This window comes from Schistocerca gregaria, chromosome 3 (genome assembly GCF_023897955.1).
Source record: "Schistocerca gregaria isolate iqSchGreg1 chromosome 3, iqSchGreg1.2, whole genome shotgun sequence".
In the NCBI taxonomy this organism is placed as follows: Eukaryota; Metazoa; Arthropoda; class Insecta; order Orthoptera; family Acrididae; genus Schistocerca; species Schistocerca gregaria.
In genome coordinates, this window is record NC_064922.1 from 688,329,230 (window position 1) to 688,350,898 (window position 21,669).

At 45.4% G+C, this 21,669-nt stretch overlaps 1 protein-coding gene across 3 annotated transcripts in view; it reads right to left on the reverse strand.

The window, feature by feature from the left end:
- The window catches only part of LOC126356200 (uncharacterized), an 878,454-nt gene that overhangs the window by 59,925 nt on the left and 796,860 nt on the right, over positions 1–21,669 (reverse strand). For all 3 annotated transcript variants that reach the window (XM_050007000.1, XM_050007001.1, XM_050007002.1), the window contains one exon: positions 16,935–17,202. In XM_050007000.1, coding sequence (XP_049862957.1) covers positions 16,935–17,202 — 268 coding nt within the window. The remainder of the gene's footprint in view (positions 1–16,934; positions 17,203–21,669) is intronic.

The window sequence follows — 21,669 nt, forward strand, 5'->3', positions numbered from 1 at the left end:
GCAGATGTTCCACAGAAAAAGAAGCGGCAATTTTATACGCTTCCTTTTAATTAATAAAGAGTTATACGTTCACCAGCTGTCTGGACCAAGTTCTTCCTTATCTTTTTTTAACCTTGGCAAACGCTGTCTGTGCTCATTCTTAATGGAGTACTCGCAATGTTCTGTCGGTGTGTTGAATTTTTCATCAGAGACATACGTAACGTTTCTTTCGTAGCCGTATAAATAGGAATAAAAAAAGTATAAGAATCGTAGTAGGCTTAAGAGCAGTTTCAGTATTCCACATTAACGTTTTGCGTTAGATAAAAACAGGAAGCAACAGGCTAGTAATTACAGTCAATTTTTCTGCCACGTTTGGTAGCATATCGATTTTGTACAAATAAAGAATTAAAGAATGCTGGACGATGTCTCGCTGTAAGAAGAATCAAGCTCCGAGACCAAGCTGCGAACTGAGTTTCATTCTTTCTCAAAAGCTTAGAAACTGTTTGTAGACATGTTGGCCATGCTTTCTACAGCCCATGTGCCTTGTAAATGAAGGAATAGTGCTGCAAGGAAGCCTGTCACGTTACATTAAAAAATCATACATTACCGTTCACACAACTTTCATTCTGTTTTATGAAGTTGGGTGGATGTGGGAGCTGAAGAATGGTGCATACATTCCTGTTCAGTGGCATGAGGGAAAATCGTGCCCAACTTATTTTTCTGTTTGATGATCACGGAGAAAATTTTTCATTTCTTTTTCTGGAAACCCCGTGAGAAGTGATATTTAATAGCTTTCTTACAGCAAATTTCGTATCTGACGAATTTTGACATCAACCCACTCCAGTTTGAAACATTAGTATGCATTAGAAAGAAAAGAGATTTTCATTCACCTGCACTCATTGTTGCTGTAACCTTTAATCACAGTAGTGATCATATGTACAGGGATCATCGTGCTTGAATACCTACTTGGCTGACCAGTGGCTTACGCAAATCAGCAAGCCTAATAGCTGCTCTATAGGACTAAGATACCCTTTAGGAATGCAAATGTTCTCCGTCAACCAATTTATATAATTGAGTAAGTGATCAATAATTTTGGTGGCAGCATTGTGCACCCTTTTTTGTTCTTTAAGGGGACCTTAAAGTGGAATAATGAATGTTATTTTCTTCTTCTCGTGTTGTAATCACATACACCTTCGTTCCTTCTGAACTGTAGTTGATTCTTTACAACACATTTAGCGAGGGAGTACATATATCGTGAATCAATAGCCCAAATCCCTAACTCCGTACGTAAGTGTCGTGGGACAGCGTTACGTACACATACTATTCTTACGGAAGTTCTGAAAACTTTCTTCTCGAAAGATGAGTTATGCCAGAACATTATCCCGGACGACATTTTTGATTGAAAATATGAAAAGATGTTACTGATTTGTCTCACCCCCAGATCTGTAATGATTCAAAGTGCAAATGTGGCTAACCTAAGTTGTTTTAGGAGTTCTAGAAATTGTTTCCCCAGTTTAAATTCTCATCAATACGGATATCTAAAAATGGCACGTTATATATACAGACAATATGACATGCTTGTACACAATTTCCACCAAATTGACAAGGCAAACGAAGCGGTTTGCTCCCGACTTTACCTACTTATTTGCTGTTAGACAACATCGACTGCGTTATTCGTAATTCTTTATTCCGATTAGGTCACTAACGTATTTTTCTTTGATGGGCACCAGTTGTTTGCTCCATTCAAGACATTTTCTGGTTATGTATATCATTCTTTCCTGGGCATGGATGATGTATGTGTTCGTATTGGATGCTTCGTCCTGAATCTTCTTCTGGCTCAGAAAATTTCTACGAGATGGCGAGTTTTTGATGCTATCTTACGTTGTGCTCAGAAAGAACACGCATTTAATGACTTCTTCTTAAAAATGTTGTTTTGATTTTTAATTTTCTCATTAAATGACTAGCTCTTTTGTTGGAATGAAGTATCTTCATAAAACAAACATCTCTTCTCCATCTTTTCCGTAAATTTTTCCGCCTAAGTATACATCTCCTGACTAGGTCGTCTCTCTCAATCTCCCAGTTCTTTGATCGCCTCCCGGACTTAGCATTATCTCGTCATGGCTTCTGAAGGGCCAGCGTGCATCTGAACGGCCTAGTGTGCAGCAGTCTTTGACTGTGGTGTTCAGAGCGGGTACGTCCTTGTCAGTTGGTACTCCACCTACAGTTCAGTATTCGTGTTGTTGGAACCATCAGTAGTGAAAGTTTCTGTTAGACTCACTGGCCGGTATAGACGATCCGGTTGAGCGCTGTCCAGTAGTCTTATAACTGACGCCTGCTGATCGAGTGTGTACATCCCGTGTCTGTGTAAGACAGAACAAGTTTGGAATCTCGATTGATTTTACGCTTACATCTACATATACTAGGTGAATCGAAATTCGCGCACTGGGATGCCACAGTGTGATCCCAACGGTACAAAAATGTCTCTGTAAAATTTTGTCACGTTCATATTTTCAGTATAAAATAGAGGCCAAAGAAATGAAATCTGACCACACCGTAGTCACATGAACGAGTAGTGCCTTCATTCTGTACTGTGTTGTGGCGCTGGCCGATTACAGAACTGAGTAGAGTTTTGCATTCGAATACTTGAGTTCAAATTTTCAGTTTCGTATCTGAGTGTGATTTTACTTATTTCCTAATTTTAGACTGTATGAGATTATAGGTTTCTTGATCTTTGTACAGCAATTAACAAACCGTGTACAAAAAATACGCAATTATTTTGTTACAATAGAGCAATGACAGCAATTAAAAAAAAGATACACCTAGGCACGGAATCGAACTATTGTACTTGAGTACTCTATCGCAAAGTTTTATCCATTGTAGTAACTAAGTAGCGCAGTACTGATGAAGATACTTGAGATACATGTGATTAATTTTTGCCAAATTGCCTTCGTTTGACGTGGATTTTTATCGACAATAAGCACTGAACAAAATTTTGTTAGAAACAGCTTGTACTGTTGGGATGCAAGGAATCGCGTCGTGGCGTCCTACAACGTGAATTTTGGTTCACCCTGTATACTCCAAAAGCCACTGTAGAGTGCATAGTCGAGGGTTCTTTGCACCAAGGTTATCAGTTTTACGTAACTTTGCGTCTACGTATTGGGCGAGAGAAAAAGAGCTGTACGCGTGTGTCTGCACTCTGATCTCTCATATTTTATTGCAATAATCCCTAAGCGAGATAAACGTTGGTGCTAGGATAACAGAAGCACAGACTCGTTCGAAAAAAAGTTCTCTAAATTTACGCAACGGGTTTTCACGAGAAGTACGTCCACTTTCTTCCAAGGATTCCTTTTTATGTTCTCCGAGAATTTCCGTTACACTTTCGTTACAAGAATAGTTACGATCCTAACAGCCTGCCTCTGAATTCGTTCGATGCCTATTTTCATGCATACGTAACACTCCAAAAGTAAGAAAAATACTCTGGAATTGGTCCTCAGTACTTGACCTGTAGACGTTCGCTATTTAGCACTATTCTGATAAGTGACTTGATGCTTAGTTAAGAGCTGATCTACAAAAATTAAGAACGCTGGTGACTTTCTCATGATGTGTCACTGGCAAGTTCGATGTATCTTGGACCATACATACACTATGTGATCAAAAGTACACGGCCACCCACAAAAACATACGTTTTTCATATTAGGTGCATTTTGCTGCCAACTCCTGCTAGGTACTCCATATCAGTGACCTCGGTAGTCATTCGACGTCGTGAGAGAGCGGAATGGGGTGCTCCGTGGAACCCGCGGACTTCGAATGTGGTCAGGTGATTGAGTATCATTTGTGTCATACGTCTGTATGAGAGATTTCCACACTCCTAAACATCCCTAAGTCCACTGTTTCTGATGTGATAGTGAAGTGGAAATGTGAAAGGACACGTACAGCACAAAAGCGTGCAAACCGACCTCGTCTTTTGACTGACAGAGACCGCCAACAGTTGAAGATGGTCGTAATGTATAATAGGCACACATCTATCCAGACCATCACACAGGAATTCCAAACTGCATCAGGATCCACAGCAATTACTATGACAGTTAGACGGGAGGTGACAAAACTTGGATTTCATAGCCGAGCGGCTGCTCATAAGCCACATATCACGCCGGTAAATGACAAATGACGCCTTACTTGGTGTGAGGAGTGTACAAATTGGACGATTGAACAGTGGGAAAACGATGTGTGGAGAGAGAACTCACGGTGCCCAATGTGGCGATCCGATGGCAGGGCGTGTGTATGGCAAACGCCCAGTGAACGTCATCTGCCAGCGTGTGTAGTGCCAACAGTAAAGCGGTGGTGTTATGGTGTGGTCATGTTTTTCATGGGGGGGGGGGGGGGGGCTTGCACCGCCTGTTGTTTAGCCTGGCACTATCACAGGAAAGGCCTACATTGATGTTTTAAACACCTTGTTGCTTCCCACTGTTGAAGAGCAATTCGAGGATGGTGATTGCATCTTTCAACACGGTTGAGCACCTGTTCATAATGCACGGCCTGTGGCGGAGTTGTTACACGACAGTAACATTCTTGTAATGGACTGGCCTACACAGAGCCCTGACCCGAATCCTACAGAGCATCTTTGGGATGTTTTGGAACGCCGACTTCGTGTTAGGTCTCACCGACCGACATCGATACCTCTCCTCAGTGCATCACTCCGTTAAGAATGGGCTGCCATTCCTCAAGAAACCTTCCAGAACCTGATTGAACGTAAGCCTGCGAGAGTGGAAGCTGTCATCAAGGCTAAGGGTCGGCCAACACCATACTGAATTCCAGCATTACCGATGGAGGGCGCCACGAACTTTTAAGCCATTTTCGTCCAAGTGTCCGGATACTTTTGATCACATAGTGTAGAAAGAGCTGCTACAGTATTGGACAGAAGGTAGGTGAAAGAAATGAACGAACAGAAATGGCACTTTTAATGAAAGACAATAAGCACGCTGAAGTAACTACGATTTACAGTGGTCTCCTGTACAGTACAAAAGGCGGGACATGATTATTAATAAGGTGTTTGATTACCGCAGACGACAGTTCATGCTCTGCAGCGTGTAAGACGTTTTTGTGGCAGGGCGTTCCATTCATCCACCATCGTGGTTGTGAAAGGCTGGATGGTCGTCGGTGCATGTAGACATGTTGAAACGCGTATCCCCAGCGCGCCACATGTATTCTGCGGGATTTAAGTCGGGGAAACGAGCAGGCCAGTTCTCCCGCCTCTCGCCATATGAGAGTGCGTCTTGAATCACTGCTCAGACTGAACCTGTTCTCATCCGAGAAGGCCACGCATCTCCACTCCTCGTTAGTCCAGTCTCTATGCTCTTGGCACCATCGGAGACAGTGCCACCAATGCGATGGTGTCAACTGAACACAACAACGCGAACAAAAACACCACCCCCGTGCAGTCGCCGTGCCACTGTGGCTCGGGGGATTGTGTTGCCTTGCAGACCCGTTAAACATTGTTACAATTGTCCCGCTGTTCCAAGCGGGTCACATTGTGTCTGTTTCACAATGTAGCGTTCGCCTGCCACTGTAGCTGACCGTAGGCAAGCACCTCCTCATCCTCAGGCAGCAGCAGTTGTGGCTTGGAACGCTCCCCATGCACATGAAATAATGCCGTGACCAGTATCAAACTCCTGGGATACACTCGTCACACTTCAGCCTTTTTTCACTTCTCCGATGATTGTTCCCCGTGTGAAGTCACCAAATATTGTCGCGGAGCCATGCTCTAACGAACACCACCACCACAGCGCAGCGTAACTGCTCGCCTCCTGGCAGACACTGCCTTTTCTTGTCCCTTTAACTGCCTCGTATTGCAGGGCCTGCCACATTTGGCGCTGCACTCCTGCTCACCTCACGCCAGGTGTCGTCCAACTTTCCGTGCACTTTCGTTCATTCACACCGTGTAGTTAACACATCATCTTACTTCAACTTGGTCTCCTTACGCTTTCCAGAGTAGTGTCTTAAAAGGCATATTTGTTCTTGTCTAATGAAACCTGTAGTCCTTCTTTGGCGTCCTGGAGACGAATAACGTTCAAGTGCAGACCTCGGTAGGGGAATCGATTCAGCGGAAAATGCCAGGTGGAGTCCCAAGTGAATCTACTTTTTATTCAGCTTCTTCCGACACTCTGAAGTAATTTACTCTGGACATTATAATGGTGCGCGATGTGTTTTGCGCAGAGAGTGACGGAGTACACTTTGGGCGCCGGCACCAGTGTGTGCTCTATCTCTGCGTGCGCCGCACTCTCCAGCTGGTGCCGATCCTGGGAAAGCGCAACGCTCCGATAAGTTCCACATGGGGAGACTTTTTCTGCTTCTCGCGCTCCCTAGATGAATTTATGAGAGGCAGTGAAATGAAAACCTAACACTTGTCACAACGAGACCCTGGAATGGTTCCATTCAAAAGTAATCACTACACGCGTTAAGAGAGTTACCCCACTGAGAACCAACACGATCAGTTGCTGTTTCGTAAATCACGGTCGGCCGCTAACGAATCCCCAACGGCACGCACTCTTCCACTCTCTCTTCCGACTGAAACCGTCGGACACGTATGCTTTTCTTCAAGTCGCCAAAGATGTGAAAATCATACGGTGAAAGATCCGGCTGTGTGGATGATGTTGCAGTGCTTCCCAACCAAATGGCTGAAGCGTAGCCTTCGTCCTATTGGCAGCTGGGGGTGGGCGCTCTCGTGCAATTGCATGATTCCGTCCGACAGCACTCCGACAGTCTGAGGACAAACGTTAAAGCAGACAGTGGAAACATCCCATGTCTCCCAGCCAAAGAAATCCAAAGCTGTTCAGACGAGTTCCCGTAAGGTCATGACGATCTCCTTCTCCGACAGCAGTGAACCGCTGCTCTTCGAGGTCTTCAAGCATGGAACCAAAATCTATGCGCATTGCTATGAAGACACTTTGCAGAGACTGTGACGCTCCAAGAAGTAAAATCTCCCAGGAATGCTGTCGGACGGAATTATCCTGTTGCATGATAACGTTGACCCCCACATTGCCAATCTACATCTATATCTACGTGGATACTCTGTAAATCACATTTAAGTGCCTGACAGACGGTTCATCGAATCACTTTCACAATTCTCTATTATTCCAATCTCGTATAGCGCGCGGAAACAATGGACACCTATATCTCTCCGCACGAGCTCTGATTTCCCTTATTTTATCGTGGTGATCGTTCCGCCCTGTCTAGGTCGGTGTCAACAAAATATTTCCGCAATCGGAGGAGAAAGTTGGTGATTGGGATTTCGTGACAAGATTCCATCGCAACGAAAAACGCCTTTCTTTTAATGATGTCCTGTCCAAATCCTGTATCATTTCAGTGACACTCTCATATTTCGCGATAATAAAAAACGTGCTGCCTTTGTTTGAACTTTTTGGATATACTCCGTCAGTCCTGCCTGGTAAGGATCTCACATCTCGCAGCAGTATTCTAAAAGCGGACGGACAAGCGTAGTGTAGGCAGTCTCCTTAGTAGGTCTGTTACATTTTCTCAGTGTTCTGCCAACAAAACGCAGCCTTTGGTTACCCTTCCCCACAACGTTTTCTGTGTGTTCTTTCCAATTTAAGTTGTTCGTAATTGTAATACCTAGGTATTTAGTTGAATTTACGGCTTTTGGATTAGACTGATTTATCGTGTAACTGAAGTTTAACGAGATTAGACGAAAGCTACCTTTCACCGATTTGGTTGGGAAAGACTGCAACATCATCCACACAGTCGGCTCTTTCACCGTACGATTTTCACATCTTTGGCGACCTGAAGAAAGACATGCGTGGAGGTCGCTTTCAGTCGGAAGAAGAAGTGAAAGAGTGGGTTCCGTTGTGGGATCCGTTAGCGGCCGATCGCGTTCTACGAAACAGCAATTGTTCTTAACGCATGTGGTGATTACTTTTGAATGGAACCATTCCATGGTCCCGTTGTGGCAGATGTTCGGTTTCCATCTGAGTGACGTTCGCGTCCATAGCTGAGTTGTCAGCGCGGCAGAATGCCATGCGAGGCATACGGGTTCGATTCCCGGCTGGGTCGGATAGTTTCTCCGCTCGGGGACTGAGTGTAGCGTTGTCTTCTTCCTCGTGTCATATGCTGGAGTGGTGTCAACTAGAAAGGCTTGCACCAGGCGACCGGTCTATCCGACGGGAGGCTTTAACCACATAAGAATTAATTTGACTGCCCCTTACACATTAACGGAAAAAAAATCGCACCAAGAAGAAGTTGCGCGGCACAGACGAAAGTTGGTAGGCCTGTTTCTACGTCTGAAAGATAATGTGTGTTCAAATTTCGCGCCAGTCACGTAAGAGTGGCGCAAGTAGCGTGACTATGAGGATGCAAATTGGATTTGCTTTAAATACGTGCTGTAGCGGCCGTGAAATTTAGTTACCCTTGAGACCGGACATGATGAGTTGATGTTAGTAAAGAATGCCTTTGTGGCGACACAGACACCATTTTCAACAACTCCCTGAGTTTGAACGAGCTCGTGTAAGATGGCTGCGAGTGGGCGGAGACGTCTTCTGTGATACTGCAGAAGGAGCTGGCAGGGGTGTGGTCACAAGAAGAGCGGCCTCCGGACGGCCGCGTATCACTACTAACGTGCAAGATTGGAAAATTGCGCAGGTCGCACCAGTGTTCAAGAAGGGTAGTAGGAGTAATCCATTTAACTACAGACCTATATCATTGACGTCGGTTTGCAGTAGGGTTTTGGAGCATATACTGTATTCAAACATTATGAATCACCTCGAAGGGAACGATCTATTGACACGTAATCAGCATGGCTTCAGAAAACATCGCTCTTGTGCAACGCAGCTAGCTCTTTATTCGCACGAAGTAATGGCCGCTATCGACAGGGGATCTCAAGTTGATTCCGTATTTCTAGATAGGTATTTCTACATAGGTAGGAATGATCATCAAAATAAAATAAGAGAAATCAGAGCTCGAACAGAAAGGTTTAGGTGTTCGTTTTTCCCGCTCGCTGTTCGGGAGTGGAATAGTAGAGAGATAGTATGATTGTGGTTCGATGAACCCTCTGCCAAGCACTTAAATGTGAATTGCAGAGTAGTCATGTAGATGTAGATGCAAGCTCATCCCGTTCAGCGTACGGCGCGGTCGCATCGTTCAGCATCTGCAGCCGGAATTGTAGCAGTACTTGGCACCGCAGTGACGAACGCATTATTACAAATCGGTTATCTCAGCAACAACTCCGAGCCAGGCGCCCTGTAGCACGCATCTCACTGACCCCAAACCATTGCCGTTTGTGACCTGAGTGGTATCAAGCGAGATATCATTGGAGGGCAGGCTGGAGGTCTGCCGTTCTGCGATGAAAGCCGGTTCTGTCTTAATGTTAGTGATGGTGTCTGGGTATGGAAACCCAGATCTAAGCAAAGAGGGGAAAGCAGAAAAGGTGGAAGGAGTATATAGAGGGTCTATACAAGGGCGATGTACTTGAGGGCAATAGTATGGAAATGGAAGAGGATGTAGATGAAGGTGAAATGGGAGATACGATACTGCGTGAAGAGTTCAACAGGGCACTGAAAGACCTGAGTCGAAACAAGGCCCCGGGAGTAGACAACATTCCATTAGAACTACTGCCGGCCTTGGGAGAGCCAGTTCTGACAAAACTCTACCATCTGGTGAGCAAGATGTACGAGACATGCGAAATACCCCCAGACTTCAAGAAGAATATAATAACTCCAATCCTAAAGAGAGCAGGTGTTGACAGATGTGAAAATTACCGAACTATCATTTTAACTAAGCCACAGCTGCAAAATACTAACGCGAATTATTTACAGACGAATGGAAAAACTGGTAGATGCGGACCTCGGGGAGGATCAGTTTGGATTCCGTAGAAATGTTGGAACCCGTGAGGCAATATGACCTTACGACTTATCTTAGAAGAAAGAGTAAGAAAAGGCAAACCTACGTTTCTAGCATTTGTAGACTTAAAGACAGCTTTTGACAATGTTGTCTGGAATACTCTCTTTCAAATTCTAAAGGTGGCAGGGGTAAAATACAGGGAGCGGAAGGCTATTTACAATTTGTACAGAAACCAGATGGCAGTTATAAGAGTCGAGGGACATGAAAGGGAAGCAGTGGTTGGGAAGGGAGTAAGACAGGGTTGTAGCCTCTCCCAGATGTTATTCAATCTGTATATTGAGCAAGCAATAAAGGAAACAAAAGAAAAATTCGGAGGAGGTATTAAAATCCACGGAGAAGAAATAAAAACGTTGAGGTTCGCCGATGACATTGTAATTCTGTCAGAGACGGCAAAGGACTTGGAAGAGCAGTTGAACGGAATGGACAGTGTCTTGAAAGGAGGATATATGATGAACATCAACAAAAGTAAAACAAGGATAATGGAATGTAGCTGAATTAAGTCGGGTGATGCTGAGGGAATTAGATTAGGAAATGAGACACTGAAAGTAGCAAAGGAGTTTTGCTGTTTGGGGAGCAAAATAACTGATGGTGGTGGAAATAGAGAGGATATGAAAGGTAGACTGGAAATGGCAAGGAAAGCGTTTCTGAAGAAGAGAAATTTATTAACATCGAGTATAGATTTAAGCGTCAGGAAGTCATTTCTGAAAGTATTTGTATGGAGTCTAGCCATGGATGGAAGTGAAACATGGACAATAAATATTTTGGACAAGAAGAGAATAGAAGCTTTCGAAATGTGGTGCTGCAGGTGGGTAGGTCACGTAACTAATGTGGAGGTATTGAATAGAATTGGAGAGTAGAGAAATTTGTGGCACAACTTGACTATAAGAAGGGATCGGTTGGTAGGACATGTCCTGAGGCATCAAGGGATCACAAATTTATCATTGGAGGGCAGCGTGGAGGGTAAAAATCGCAGAGGGAGACCAAGAGATGAATACACTAAGCAGATTCAGAAGGATGTAGGTTGCAGTAGGCACTGAGAGATGAAGGAGCTTGCGCAGGATAGATTAGAATGGAGAGCTGCATCAAACCAGTCTCAGGACTGACGACCACAACTACAACAGTAAGTAAATGGTGTCTCTGTAGCTTTAAAGGCATTCTTGACTAACAACAACTCACGATGTCCGATCCCAAAGGTAAGTAACGTTCGTTAGATAGAGGCCAGTTGAGGGCCTGCAACCAATCTGTCTGTGTGCTGGACATAGTGGACCTACACATGGAGTTATGGTCTGGGGTGTGATGTCGTAAGACAGCAAGATCACTCTTGTGAGTGTCCCACGCAATCTGACTGCTAATTAGTATGTCAGTCTGGCGATTCGATTTGTACTGCCATTCGTGAACAGCAGGAGTGCGTGTTTCCCATCTGGATAACGCTCGCCCACACACCACTGTTGTAACTCAAAATACTGCAGAGAGTGTCGGCATGTTGCCTTGGCCTGCTGGATCACCAGATCTGTCTCCAATCGAGCACATATGGCACACATCAGACAACTCCGGCGTTCCTGCGGGGTAGCCGTTCGGTCTGCGGCGCCTTGTCACGGTTCGCACGGCTCCCTCCGTCAGAGGATCGAGTCCTCCCTAGGGCATGGGTGGGTGTGTTGTCCTTAGCGTAAGTTAGTTTAAGATAGATTAGGTAGTGCGTAAGCCTAGGGACCGATGACCTCAGCAGTTTGGTCCCATAGGCCTTACCACAATTTTTTTTCCGGCGTTACCCACAACCAGCATTAACCGTCCCTTTATTGACTGTCAGGTGCAAGAGGCATGTAACTCCATCCCACAAATTGATATTCGGCAACTGTGCAACACGAAACATTAGCGTTTTCGTACTTTCATTCAACATTCCACACCTGAACAACAAATGCATGTACGTTTGCATGCTTTCATTCAACATTCTGGCGGTCACAACGGTTACTAATCTACCAACAATTCACATTGACAATGACTCACCTCGAGCTTACATTAACCAGTGACCCTGCAACGTTAATAACTTAAATATTTTATCAAACAAATTTATTCCTGATATTTTACGTTGCTGCCCATTAAAATTGCTACACCAAGACGAAATGCAGATGATAAACGGTATTCATTGGCCAAAGATATTATACTAGAAGTAACATGTGATCACTTTTTCACGCATTTTGGGTGCATAGATCCTGAGAAATCAGTACCCAGAACAACCATATCTGGCCGTAATAACGGCTTTGATACGCCTGGGCATTGAGTCAAACAGAACTTGGATGACGTGTACAGGTACAGCTGACCATGCAGCTTCAACACGATACAACAGTTCATCAAAAGTAGTGACTGGCATATTGTGACGAGCCAGTTCCTCGGCCACCATTGGCCAGACGTTTTCAGTTGGTGAGAGATCTGGAAAATGTGCTGGCCAGAGCAGCAGTCGAACATTTTCTGTATCCAGAAAGGTCCGTACAGGACCTGCAACATGCGGTCGTGCATTATCCTCCTGAAATGTACGGTTTCGCAAGCATCGAACGAAGGGTACAGCCACGGGCCGCAACACATCTGAAATTTAACGTCCACTGTTCAAAATGCCGTCAGTGGGAACAAGAGGTGACCGAGACGTGTAACCAATGGCAGCTCATACCATCACGCCGGGTGATACGGAGTATGGCGATGACGAATACACGCTTCCAATGTGCGTTCACCGCGATGACGGCAAACACGGATGCGACCATCATAATGCTGTAAACAGAACCTGGATTCATCCGAAAAAATGACGTTTTGCCATTCGTGCAGGCAGGTTCGTCGTTGAGTACACCATCGCAGGCGCTCCTGTCTTTCATGCAGCGTGAAGGTTAAGCGCAGCCATGGTCTGCGAGCTGATAGTCCATGCTGCTGCAAATGTCTTCGAGCTGTTCTGCAGATGGTTGTTGTCTTGCAAACGTCCCCATCTGTTGACTCAGGGATCGAGGCGTGGCTGCACGATCCGTTACAGCCATGTGGATAAGATGTCTGTCAACTCGATTGCTAGTGATACGAGGCCGTTGGGATCCAGCATGAAGTTCCGTATTACCCTCCTGAACCCACCGATTCCATATTCTGCTAACAGTCATTGGATCTCGTTCAACGTGAGCAGCAATGTCGCGATACGGTAAACCGCAATCGCGGTCGGCTACAATCCGACCTTTACCAAAGTCGGAAACGTGATGGTGCGCGTTTCTCCTCCTTACACGAGGCATCACAGCAGCGTTTCACCAGGCAACGCCAGTCAACTGCTATTTGTGTATGAGAAATTGGTTGGAAACTTTCCGCATGCCAGCACGTTGTTGGTGTCGCCACCGGCGCCAACCTTGCGTGAATGCTCTGAAAAGCTAATCATTTGCATATCACAGCATCGTCTTCCTCTCGGTTAAATTTTGCGTCTGTAGGACGTCATCTTGGTGGTGTACCAATTTTAATGGCCAGCAGTGCATTACTCTATATTAATTCGTTTTTATGTGTTGCAATTTTTTCCGTCAGTGTATATGCTCGGAAAACTGCCGCTGTCTTATCTTACCGTAATATCTGTCACGATTGCTTCATGTCACCCGTAATTAACACTACAGTGTGTAAGTACCTTCACCATACCGAAACGAGCACGAAAATAACGCTGAATATTCTATGCGAACCCTGAAGCGCACGCTACAGGCAAATGCGGCTGAATGACGCCGTCGCATTAAGTTGGCACTCGTGCGTGAGAGGCAGCTCTCAGATGTGCGACTGGCCGCAGAATGATTGCCTTCCCATTGGCCACTCCGGCGTTCGTCGGGTCTCCGCCTCGCGGCCAGCAGGCACCTGCGCGCGTCTGGATGCGCCGCGCGGCGAGTGAAAGCAGTTTCTCCGCTGCGGGCCCGACGGCGCCCAATTAATGGATCCAGAGTGAAACCGGCAGCGCCCGCGGACACCCTTGACCTCGGCACACTTAGAACTGCGCCGCGCCCAACCCCGGCAGCGTCCCGAGAAACTCTTCGCCGCAAAAGGCCAGCTCGCACTGCTTCAGGCACGACCGCCGTCTTTGCACGCGGCTGTTTCATCTATCAGGTGTATCTTATAACAATGGCAACGCCGTGTGAACTACCTGGATGTTTGTTTTGTAAATAAAACTGCCTTTTCCTGCTGCTAGTTACTTTATTTATCCCATACGCGTTTCGCCTTTTCCTGTTCGAAGGCATCATTAGTGGGATCTATAACGAAACAATTTTGTTGGTTTAGATTATTACACAGTTCACTTCGCAATTTTTTCGTAAAAAAAGTAATTACTTACGATTTGCTGAAGTGCATTTCCTCACATCTGGTCTGGAGGTCGCACTGCCACTTTTATCACTGCCATATAATCATGTGTTTGTCTTCTCGCCTTCCACACACTGTTCACCATGTTTCTCACTCTTTTTTGTGGTGGACTATTGTTCTTTTGACACTCGATACAACTATTTCGTCGTACACTGTTTTTCACAACGTAAATATTGCGACTCCATTACGTGTTTCATCTTTGGTAAGTTTACCTATTTGTAGTCAATCTAATAAGTAGATGCTCCAAACTAACTCTATTTATGATGTTTATACCGTGTGTGTGTATGAGTGAGATAGAGAGGGGTATATAGAGCCGACGACTGTGTCTTTTTCCTCTGGGGGGGGGGGGGGAGGGGGGATACTAGATGTTAGCGAGTGGTTGGTGAGTGTAAAGATGTTGGGTTCTATTATTATTATATTGAACACTATTATTATGTTAATACTTAATGCGAACGTTATACTATTATTTTATCTATTGGTGTAAATAATGAATGATTTGGCATGTGTACTAATGACCACAAACCAACCACTAGAGAAGATGACATGAAAGTAATTAGAATCAACAATAAAAAAGCAACTCCTAACCATGCAAGAAAATTACCGCATACAGAAACCCAAAGCAGAGGGGAAAATCTTGTTGAATGACCAAGTACACATGCGATTTCCCATCCGTGTCTGCCCCGTTTGCATACTTTTGTTACCGCATCACGTACCCGCAACGCCACCAGGCGCCAGGCGCTATCCAGCGTCGCGGTGAGCAGTGGTCATAACGTTTTGGCTAATCATTGTATACGTATACACACACACACACACACACACACACACACACACACACACACACACACACACACACACACAAATGAACAAATATCAAACCACACATACGCAACAACCACGAAAGACGAAAGGTAAACACATAGTGGCAGTTGGCAACACTACCCACTAGACACGCACATGTTCAACAGAAAGCCAAAAGCGCAAGTGAAGTGCTGTAATAAATGTGGGTGAAAAAAGACCAGAAACTGGCTATCTGTAGTATGGGAACTCTCCAGGACCAGACACATGGATTAGCAACATTGGAAATCGTTGAGTAACCGCAAACGATAATTTAACCTCACGAAACTTTTGATGCAAAAGTTATTTCTAACCTTACAAACAAGAGAATAACATGAGGAAACGTAACGTGGTAATATACTTGTAACTACTGCATAGTGCGTTTATTATTACACACATCATAAATTTTTTTGCATCACCCTGGTTCCCAGAACTCCTGAAAATAGACGTTAACTGTGGATGTTGTATCATAGACATAATCCCTTTCACTGTTCAGAGATGTCACTAAACCCGCCCAAAGATGTAAACAACCAGATGTATTAGACGGAGGGGTCCGACAGCCGATCAGTTCCAGTCAGTCCATCAGGTCGGAGGTACGCGGCTCGTGTTGTCTGTAGTTCAACCATGACTAGACGGTCAATACCGCGGTTCGATCGCGTCCTCATTGTTACTTTGTGCCAGGAAGGGCTCTCAACAAGGGAAGTGTCTAGGAGTCTCGGAGTGAATCAAAGCGATGTTGTTTAGACATGGAGGAGATTCAGAGTGACAGGTACTGTCAGTAACATGCCTCGCTCAGGCCGCCCAAGGTCTACTACTGCAGTGGATGACCGCTACCTACGGATTATGGCTCGGAGGAACCCTGAAAGCAACGCAATCATGTTGAATAACGCTTTTCGCGCAGCCACAGGATGTCGTGTTACTTCTCAAACTGTGCGCAATAGTCTGCATGATGCGCAAGATCACTCCCGACGTCCATGGTGAGGTCCATATTTGCAACCACAACACTAGGCAGCGTGGTACAGATGGGATCAACATGCCGAATAGACCGCTCGGGATTGGCATCACGTTCGCTTCACCGACGAGTGTCGCATATGGCTTCAACCAGACAATCGTCGGAGACGCGTTTGGAGACAACCTGGTCGGGCTGAACGTCTTAGACATACTGTCCAGCGAGTGCAGCAAGGTGGTGGATCCCTGATGTTTTGGGGTGGCATTGTGTGAGGCCGGCGAACGCCGCTGGTGATTATGGAAAGCGCCGTAACGGCTGTACGATACGCGAATGCCAGCCTCCGACCGATACTGCAACCATATCGGTAGCATATTGGCGAGGCATTCGTCTTCATGGGCGACAATTCGCGCCCCCATCGTGCACATGTTGTGAAGGACTTCCTTCAGGATGACGACGTCGCTCGACTAGTGGCCAGCAAGTTCTCCAGACATGAAGCTTATCGAACATGGCTGGGATAGACTGAAAATGGCTGTCTATGGATGACGTGGCCAACCAACCACTCTGCAGGATCTTCGCCGAATCGCCGTTGAGGAGTGGGACAAGCTGGACCAACAGTGCCTTGATGAAATAGTGGATAGTATGCCACGACGAGTACAGGCAAGCATCAACGCAAAAGGACGTGATACAGGTATTAGAGGTACCGGTGTGTACAGCAGTCTTGACCACCAGCTCTAAATATCTCAGTGTATGGAGGTGCAACATGCAATGTGTGGTTTTCATTGGGCAAAAAAAAAAGGGAGGAAATGGTGTTTATGTTGATCTCTATTCGAACTTTCTCTACAGGTTCCGGAACTCTCGGAACCGAGGTGACGCAAAACTTGTTTTGATGTATGTATACAAAAATAACTGGGCTGACCTTGGCCGGGGTGTCCGCGGAGACGCTGTCCTCGCTGGAGTCGCTGGCGTTGCTGAGCTGGGAGGCGCGGCTGCTGAGCTCGTGGCCGGCCGCCTGGTGAGCGCGGCGCGCCGCGGCGCCGCCCGCCGCCAGCTCCTCCACGTCGTCGTCGGCGTCGCCGTCGCCGTCGCCGTCGGCGTCCTCGTCCGTGTGCACGCGGTCGCGCGCGTCCGCCAGGTAGCTCAGGATGTCGTACTTGCTCGCGCCCTCGAACATGGATCGCCCCTGCCTGCGGCACGCACCAACTTCTTTCAGTCCACCTCTCACAAATAAATTTAAATTCTAACTTAAATGACAAAACATTGCCAACTAGAATTTTCTGTGACTTGTCAAAAACATCTGATTTGCAGTTCAAACTTTTCTCCTAAAGAAGTTCGAATATAATGAAATGAAAGATCTAATGGGGGATGCACCGGTTCCCGTCAGATCGTCAAAGTGAACCCTTTCGTGTTTGAAGGGATGATGGCGTACATACGTCCCACTGAAGAAATACGCAGTTTTGAGCATTGTGATATCTATCTCATATCTGTCTGGTGTTAGCATGTAGCGAGATGCTTTCGGAGCTTAGAGAAAAATACTAAGGACTCTGGAGTGGATATACAAGTAGCTGAGAGCGATCAAATGCGTCTGCTTGGCCGGCCGCTGTGGTCGAGCGGTTCTAGGCACTTCAGTCCGCGACCATGCGGCTGCTACGGGCGCAGGTTCGAATCCTGCCTAGGGCATAGGTGTGTGTGATGTCCTTAGGTTAGTTAAGTTTAAGTAGTTCTAAGTCTTGGGGACTTAGATGCTAAGTCCCATAGTGCTTAGAGCCATTTGAACCAGCGTCTACTTGTGTTTATATGTGGCCCAGTCTGTCTGTTTCACGAAAGTCAGATCAAATCACCATCTCCTCACTTCCGAGACTGTGTCAAGTAACTAATTACTTCTCTTATACATCATAGACATCGTTTTGAAACGTTACTACATACCCTAATAAATCTGATAGTTTGTACATAATTTATATGTAGTGGGACACAGAAATTCTTCACAGAATGTAGAAAATATTGGTATCTGGTATGTCAAAGGCATATTCAAAGGTTATGCTGAAAATTGAAAGTGTATTATTTATCATAAAGAAAGACAATTTTTTTGACGTTATTTTTTCAAACTACACAAAATAAATTTTCAAGGTTAAGCGACGTCACATGTGGCGAATACTTGCAAGGGTCACCGTCAGTGTACCCCATGTTCTCTTGACAACTGCCGGCCGCGGTGGTCTCGCGGTTCTAGGCGCGCAGTCCGGAACCGTGCGACTGCTACGGTCGCAGGTTCGAGTCCTGCCTCGGGCATGGATGTGTGTGATGTCCTTAGGTTAGTTAGGTTTAAGTAGTTCTAAGTTCTAGGGGACTAATGACCACAGCAGTTGAGTCCCATAGTGCTCAGAGCCATTTGAATCTTGACAACTTCCCGTTTACCTTTCCGGCAGAGGGACAGGAGGAGTGGTTATGTAAACTGCCTATGCAGAGTCTCATTTCCCTGTCATCAACATATCTACCTCCGTACCCTAACTTACGAATCATTCTGCACTGTCTCCTACCACAAACACCTGAAAAATCTCAGCGTGACCCAGTCGCTGTTCACTCTTGTACTTAACTGCTCGTGTGCCAACAATCGAATGACCTCAAATCCCGCGTCGCCTCAGATCTGAGCGTGAGATATTAAGTAAGTACGTTGCGACAAGCGGCGAGTTACGACAGGGGACACGGGACACTCCTGATGGTGGCCCGTTTGTCAGGTGGAGACGTTGTGTTCGGCGGCCCGCTTGTGATTCAACAGGAACAGGCTATGTGCCGTCACCGCATTTCGCCCAGTCCTTTCTCTCATCACTATGCAGCACATACATGACACCACACTACACACACACACACACACACACACACACACACACACACACACACACCTAGCGGTCATGGGTACTTCACTGTTACGCTTAAACAACGTACAATGCCAACACATCGCGAAGAAAAGATACCTACGGGTGTGAATGATAGAAAACAGCTTTCCAAATTAGGCACTGAACCTGTCCTTCTGTGCTCCCAGCCAATCAGGCCTAAGACTTTACTTTTAGAGATCTAGAGCGTAACAATTTTTCATCCTGTCTAACTAAAAGGACTCTAATTTGACTCCAATAGTACCGCATTAAGATGGAACTTCATCTTCCAAATGGTGTACTGCAGGGATCCATATCGGGTCCGCTGGTATTGTTGTTATATGTGAATGATCTGCCAGCATATATCCAAAAAACTTGAATAGCTCTCTTTGCCGACGATCCAAGAAGTAGCCTATAATCAAACCTAATGGAGAAACTTCATCGCTTGAAGATAAGAATAAAGTTTTCTTGAAAATGGTATCTTGTTAACTGCAAATGGGATGCTACTGCATTTGAAGCAAACAAAATACATGAATATCTGTTCTGTGGGAAATCTGTGGATACATACTTTTTATTGTAAGGAGCCAACATCTAGTTTACTGTCTGGCTTAGGAGTAGGGGATTTCTCCGACGCACTGTACAGTCGGCTCGATATTGTCCACCCAGATATCACTTTCGACATTTCACTCCGTCTTCAGTGAGGCCATATCCTCTTCTGCATGTTCGACTTTCTGGTCAAAGTCGACTGTTCACTGTGTATGCGCGTCACGTGACTGCGTGTAAATCAGCCGCCACCACGACCCGAGTGTCACAGGGACGTCAGGGAGCAGTTGACCGTGCACAGAGTGGAGTGCTGAAGCCTTGAGTGTACTGCAGACTGTGTGTGTGCACGGACATGTGACTGTGCCGTCGCTCGAGTTAACTTATCGTCGTCAGTCACTCGCTTACACTAATGGATTTTGTGCTTTTGTGTCTTTTTATTTATTTTGTTGTTTACTTCGCTTTCGTGAATCATTGCAAAGATTGCACGAATGATCTGTATTTTTCCTAGTAGTGTTCTCCGGCAAGAGAGACGAAGTATCTGGAAGCTCAGAAGATATTTATTTTTCACAGTACCTAGACAAAGAAATAGCCCGCATTGTATGTAATAAGGGTACAGATAGATAACCGTTTACTAATAAAAATTGTTTCAATGGTGAACAAGTCAGGTATGTTTAACGAGAAAAATAATTTTCGGTGTTATTTGTCACTTATAAAGAAAATAAGATGCAAGGCATAAAGTTAAAAGGCGCTGTTTATTGTCGTGTATATACTGTTTGACGTATTTGTAAGTATACATTTTCTCAAGAAAATAAATGTAGATGTTTTGAAATGTCTGAGTTCTCAGGAGCATGGAGAATTCACCATGCGGTCGCTGTCAAGAACATTCACCGCGCAATTTCTTTTGGTCATTAATAAACTCTGTTATTATTGCTTGTTCCTTTATTCTCTTACTATATTGCGATTTTTTATCTAAAATGATGGCTCCTCACACCCTCATTTTCACCGTTCAGGAGCCGAATTACACAGTGGAATTTAGCGCTGGCATGTAAACGGAAACGATCACTCATGACAAGCGAGGCTCAGTAGAGGATTAAACCGGCAGGGGCGCTGCAGTAGTTCCACTCGCAACAGGTAGTCGATTGAGAAAAGGAAGTCGCTCGTGAAAAAGGGTTAAGTGTGAGTCCACTGGCCATAAAGCGTTTGCGTGCTTCCTCGACGCGATATGAGGTGTCGTAAGTGGCAGGCCAATATCCTCGTTGTGCCACTCGTTCAGAATCGCCGAGCGAGTGATGCTAACTGTTTCCGTGTTGTAGAGCCAGTTCAAACTTAACAACAAGAACGGTTCAGGATAGAAATAAGCTGTACATCTCACGTCCTCAATCTCACTCAATTCACTGAGAGTGACTTTAAAACCCAGAAAATTACAGGAGTAGCTTTTAATGATCCGATGGCTTTTTATCACACTGTTAGTCACAGTGCATTGCCAGAGAAAATGTATGGGATAACGAAAGATTATCGTTTCACAAAACTTGATCAAAGTTTGTTCCAAAATAGGGAGTTTTGTGTGGTATCCAGGTTCAGTGTAGTTCATGGCGAAGTCAAAGAAATGACTTACCACAAGGAAGTATTCATTCGCCGATATTATTTAGCATCGCATCGATACCAATGACCACTACAAGCAATTTGCTTCACGCCAACGACCTGGCATTAGCCATTCAAGGGAAATTCTTTGAAGACGTTGAAGCCTAAGTGTGAGTAGCTCTGAGACTGTTTAGGCCTAGCTAAAACCAATATTAGGCACAATTAGGCACGTCGCATACTTATCACCACATGGCAAGGAATACACCTAGTAAATACGTCTCATTCAAAACATCTGATAGTTACCGTGGATGGTACTCTGTACAAACAGCATTGCAAGAATACGACGATGATGATGGAAGTAAAATCCTTCGCAGAATCACTACAAGAGCTTACAGCACTCGACCACAAAATGTGAGAACGACGGCACTTTCGACATGTACAGTGCTGCAGAGTATGCACGCCCAGTCTGGTAAAAATCTATCCACGGAAACATAGTTGATAAGGCGCTAAACGAAACGCATAGACTCATTAGAGGTCGCCTGAAACACACGCAATTTTTTAATTAGTCGTGAACCGTCTGTCAACGCGGAGAGAACAAATCAGGCTCCTCAGGAAACTCATCCATTTACATGAGCAGGTTCCAGCAGCCCCAAGGTTCAGGTC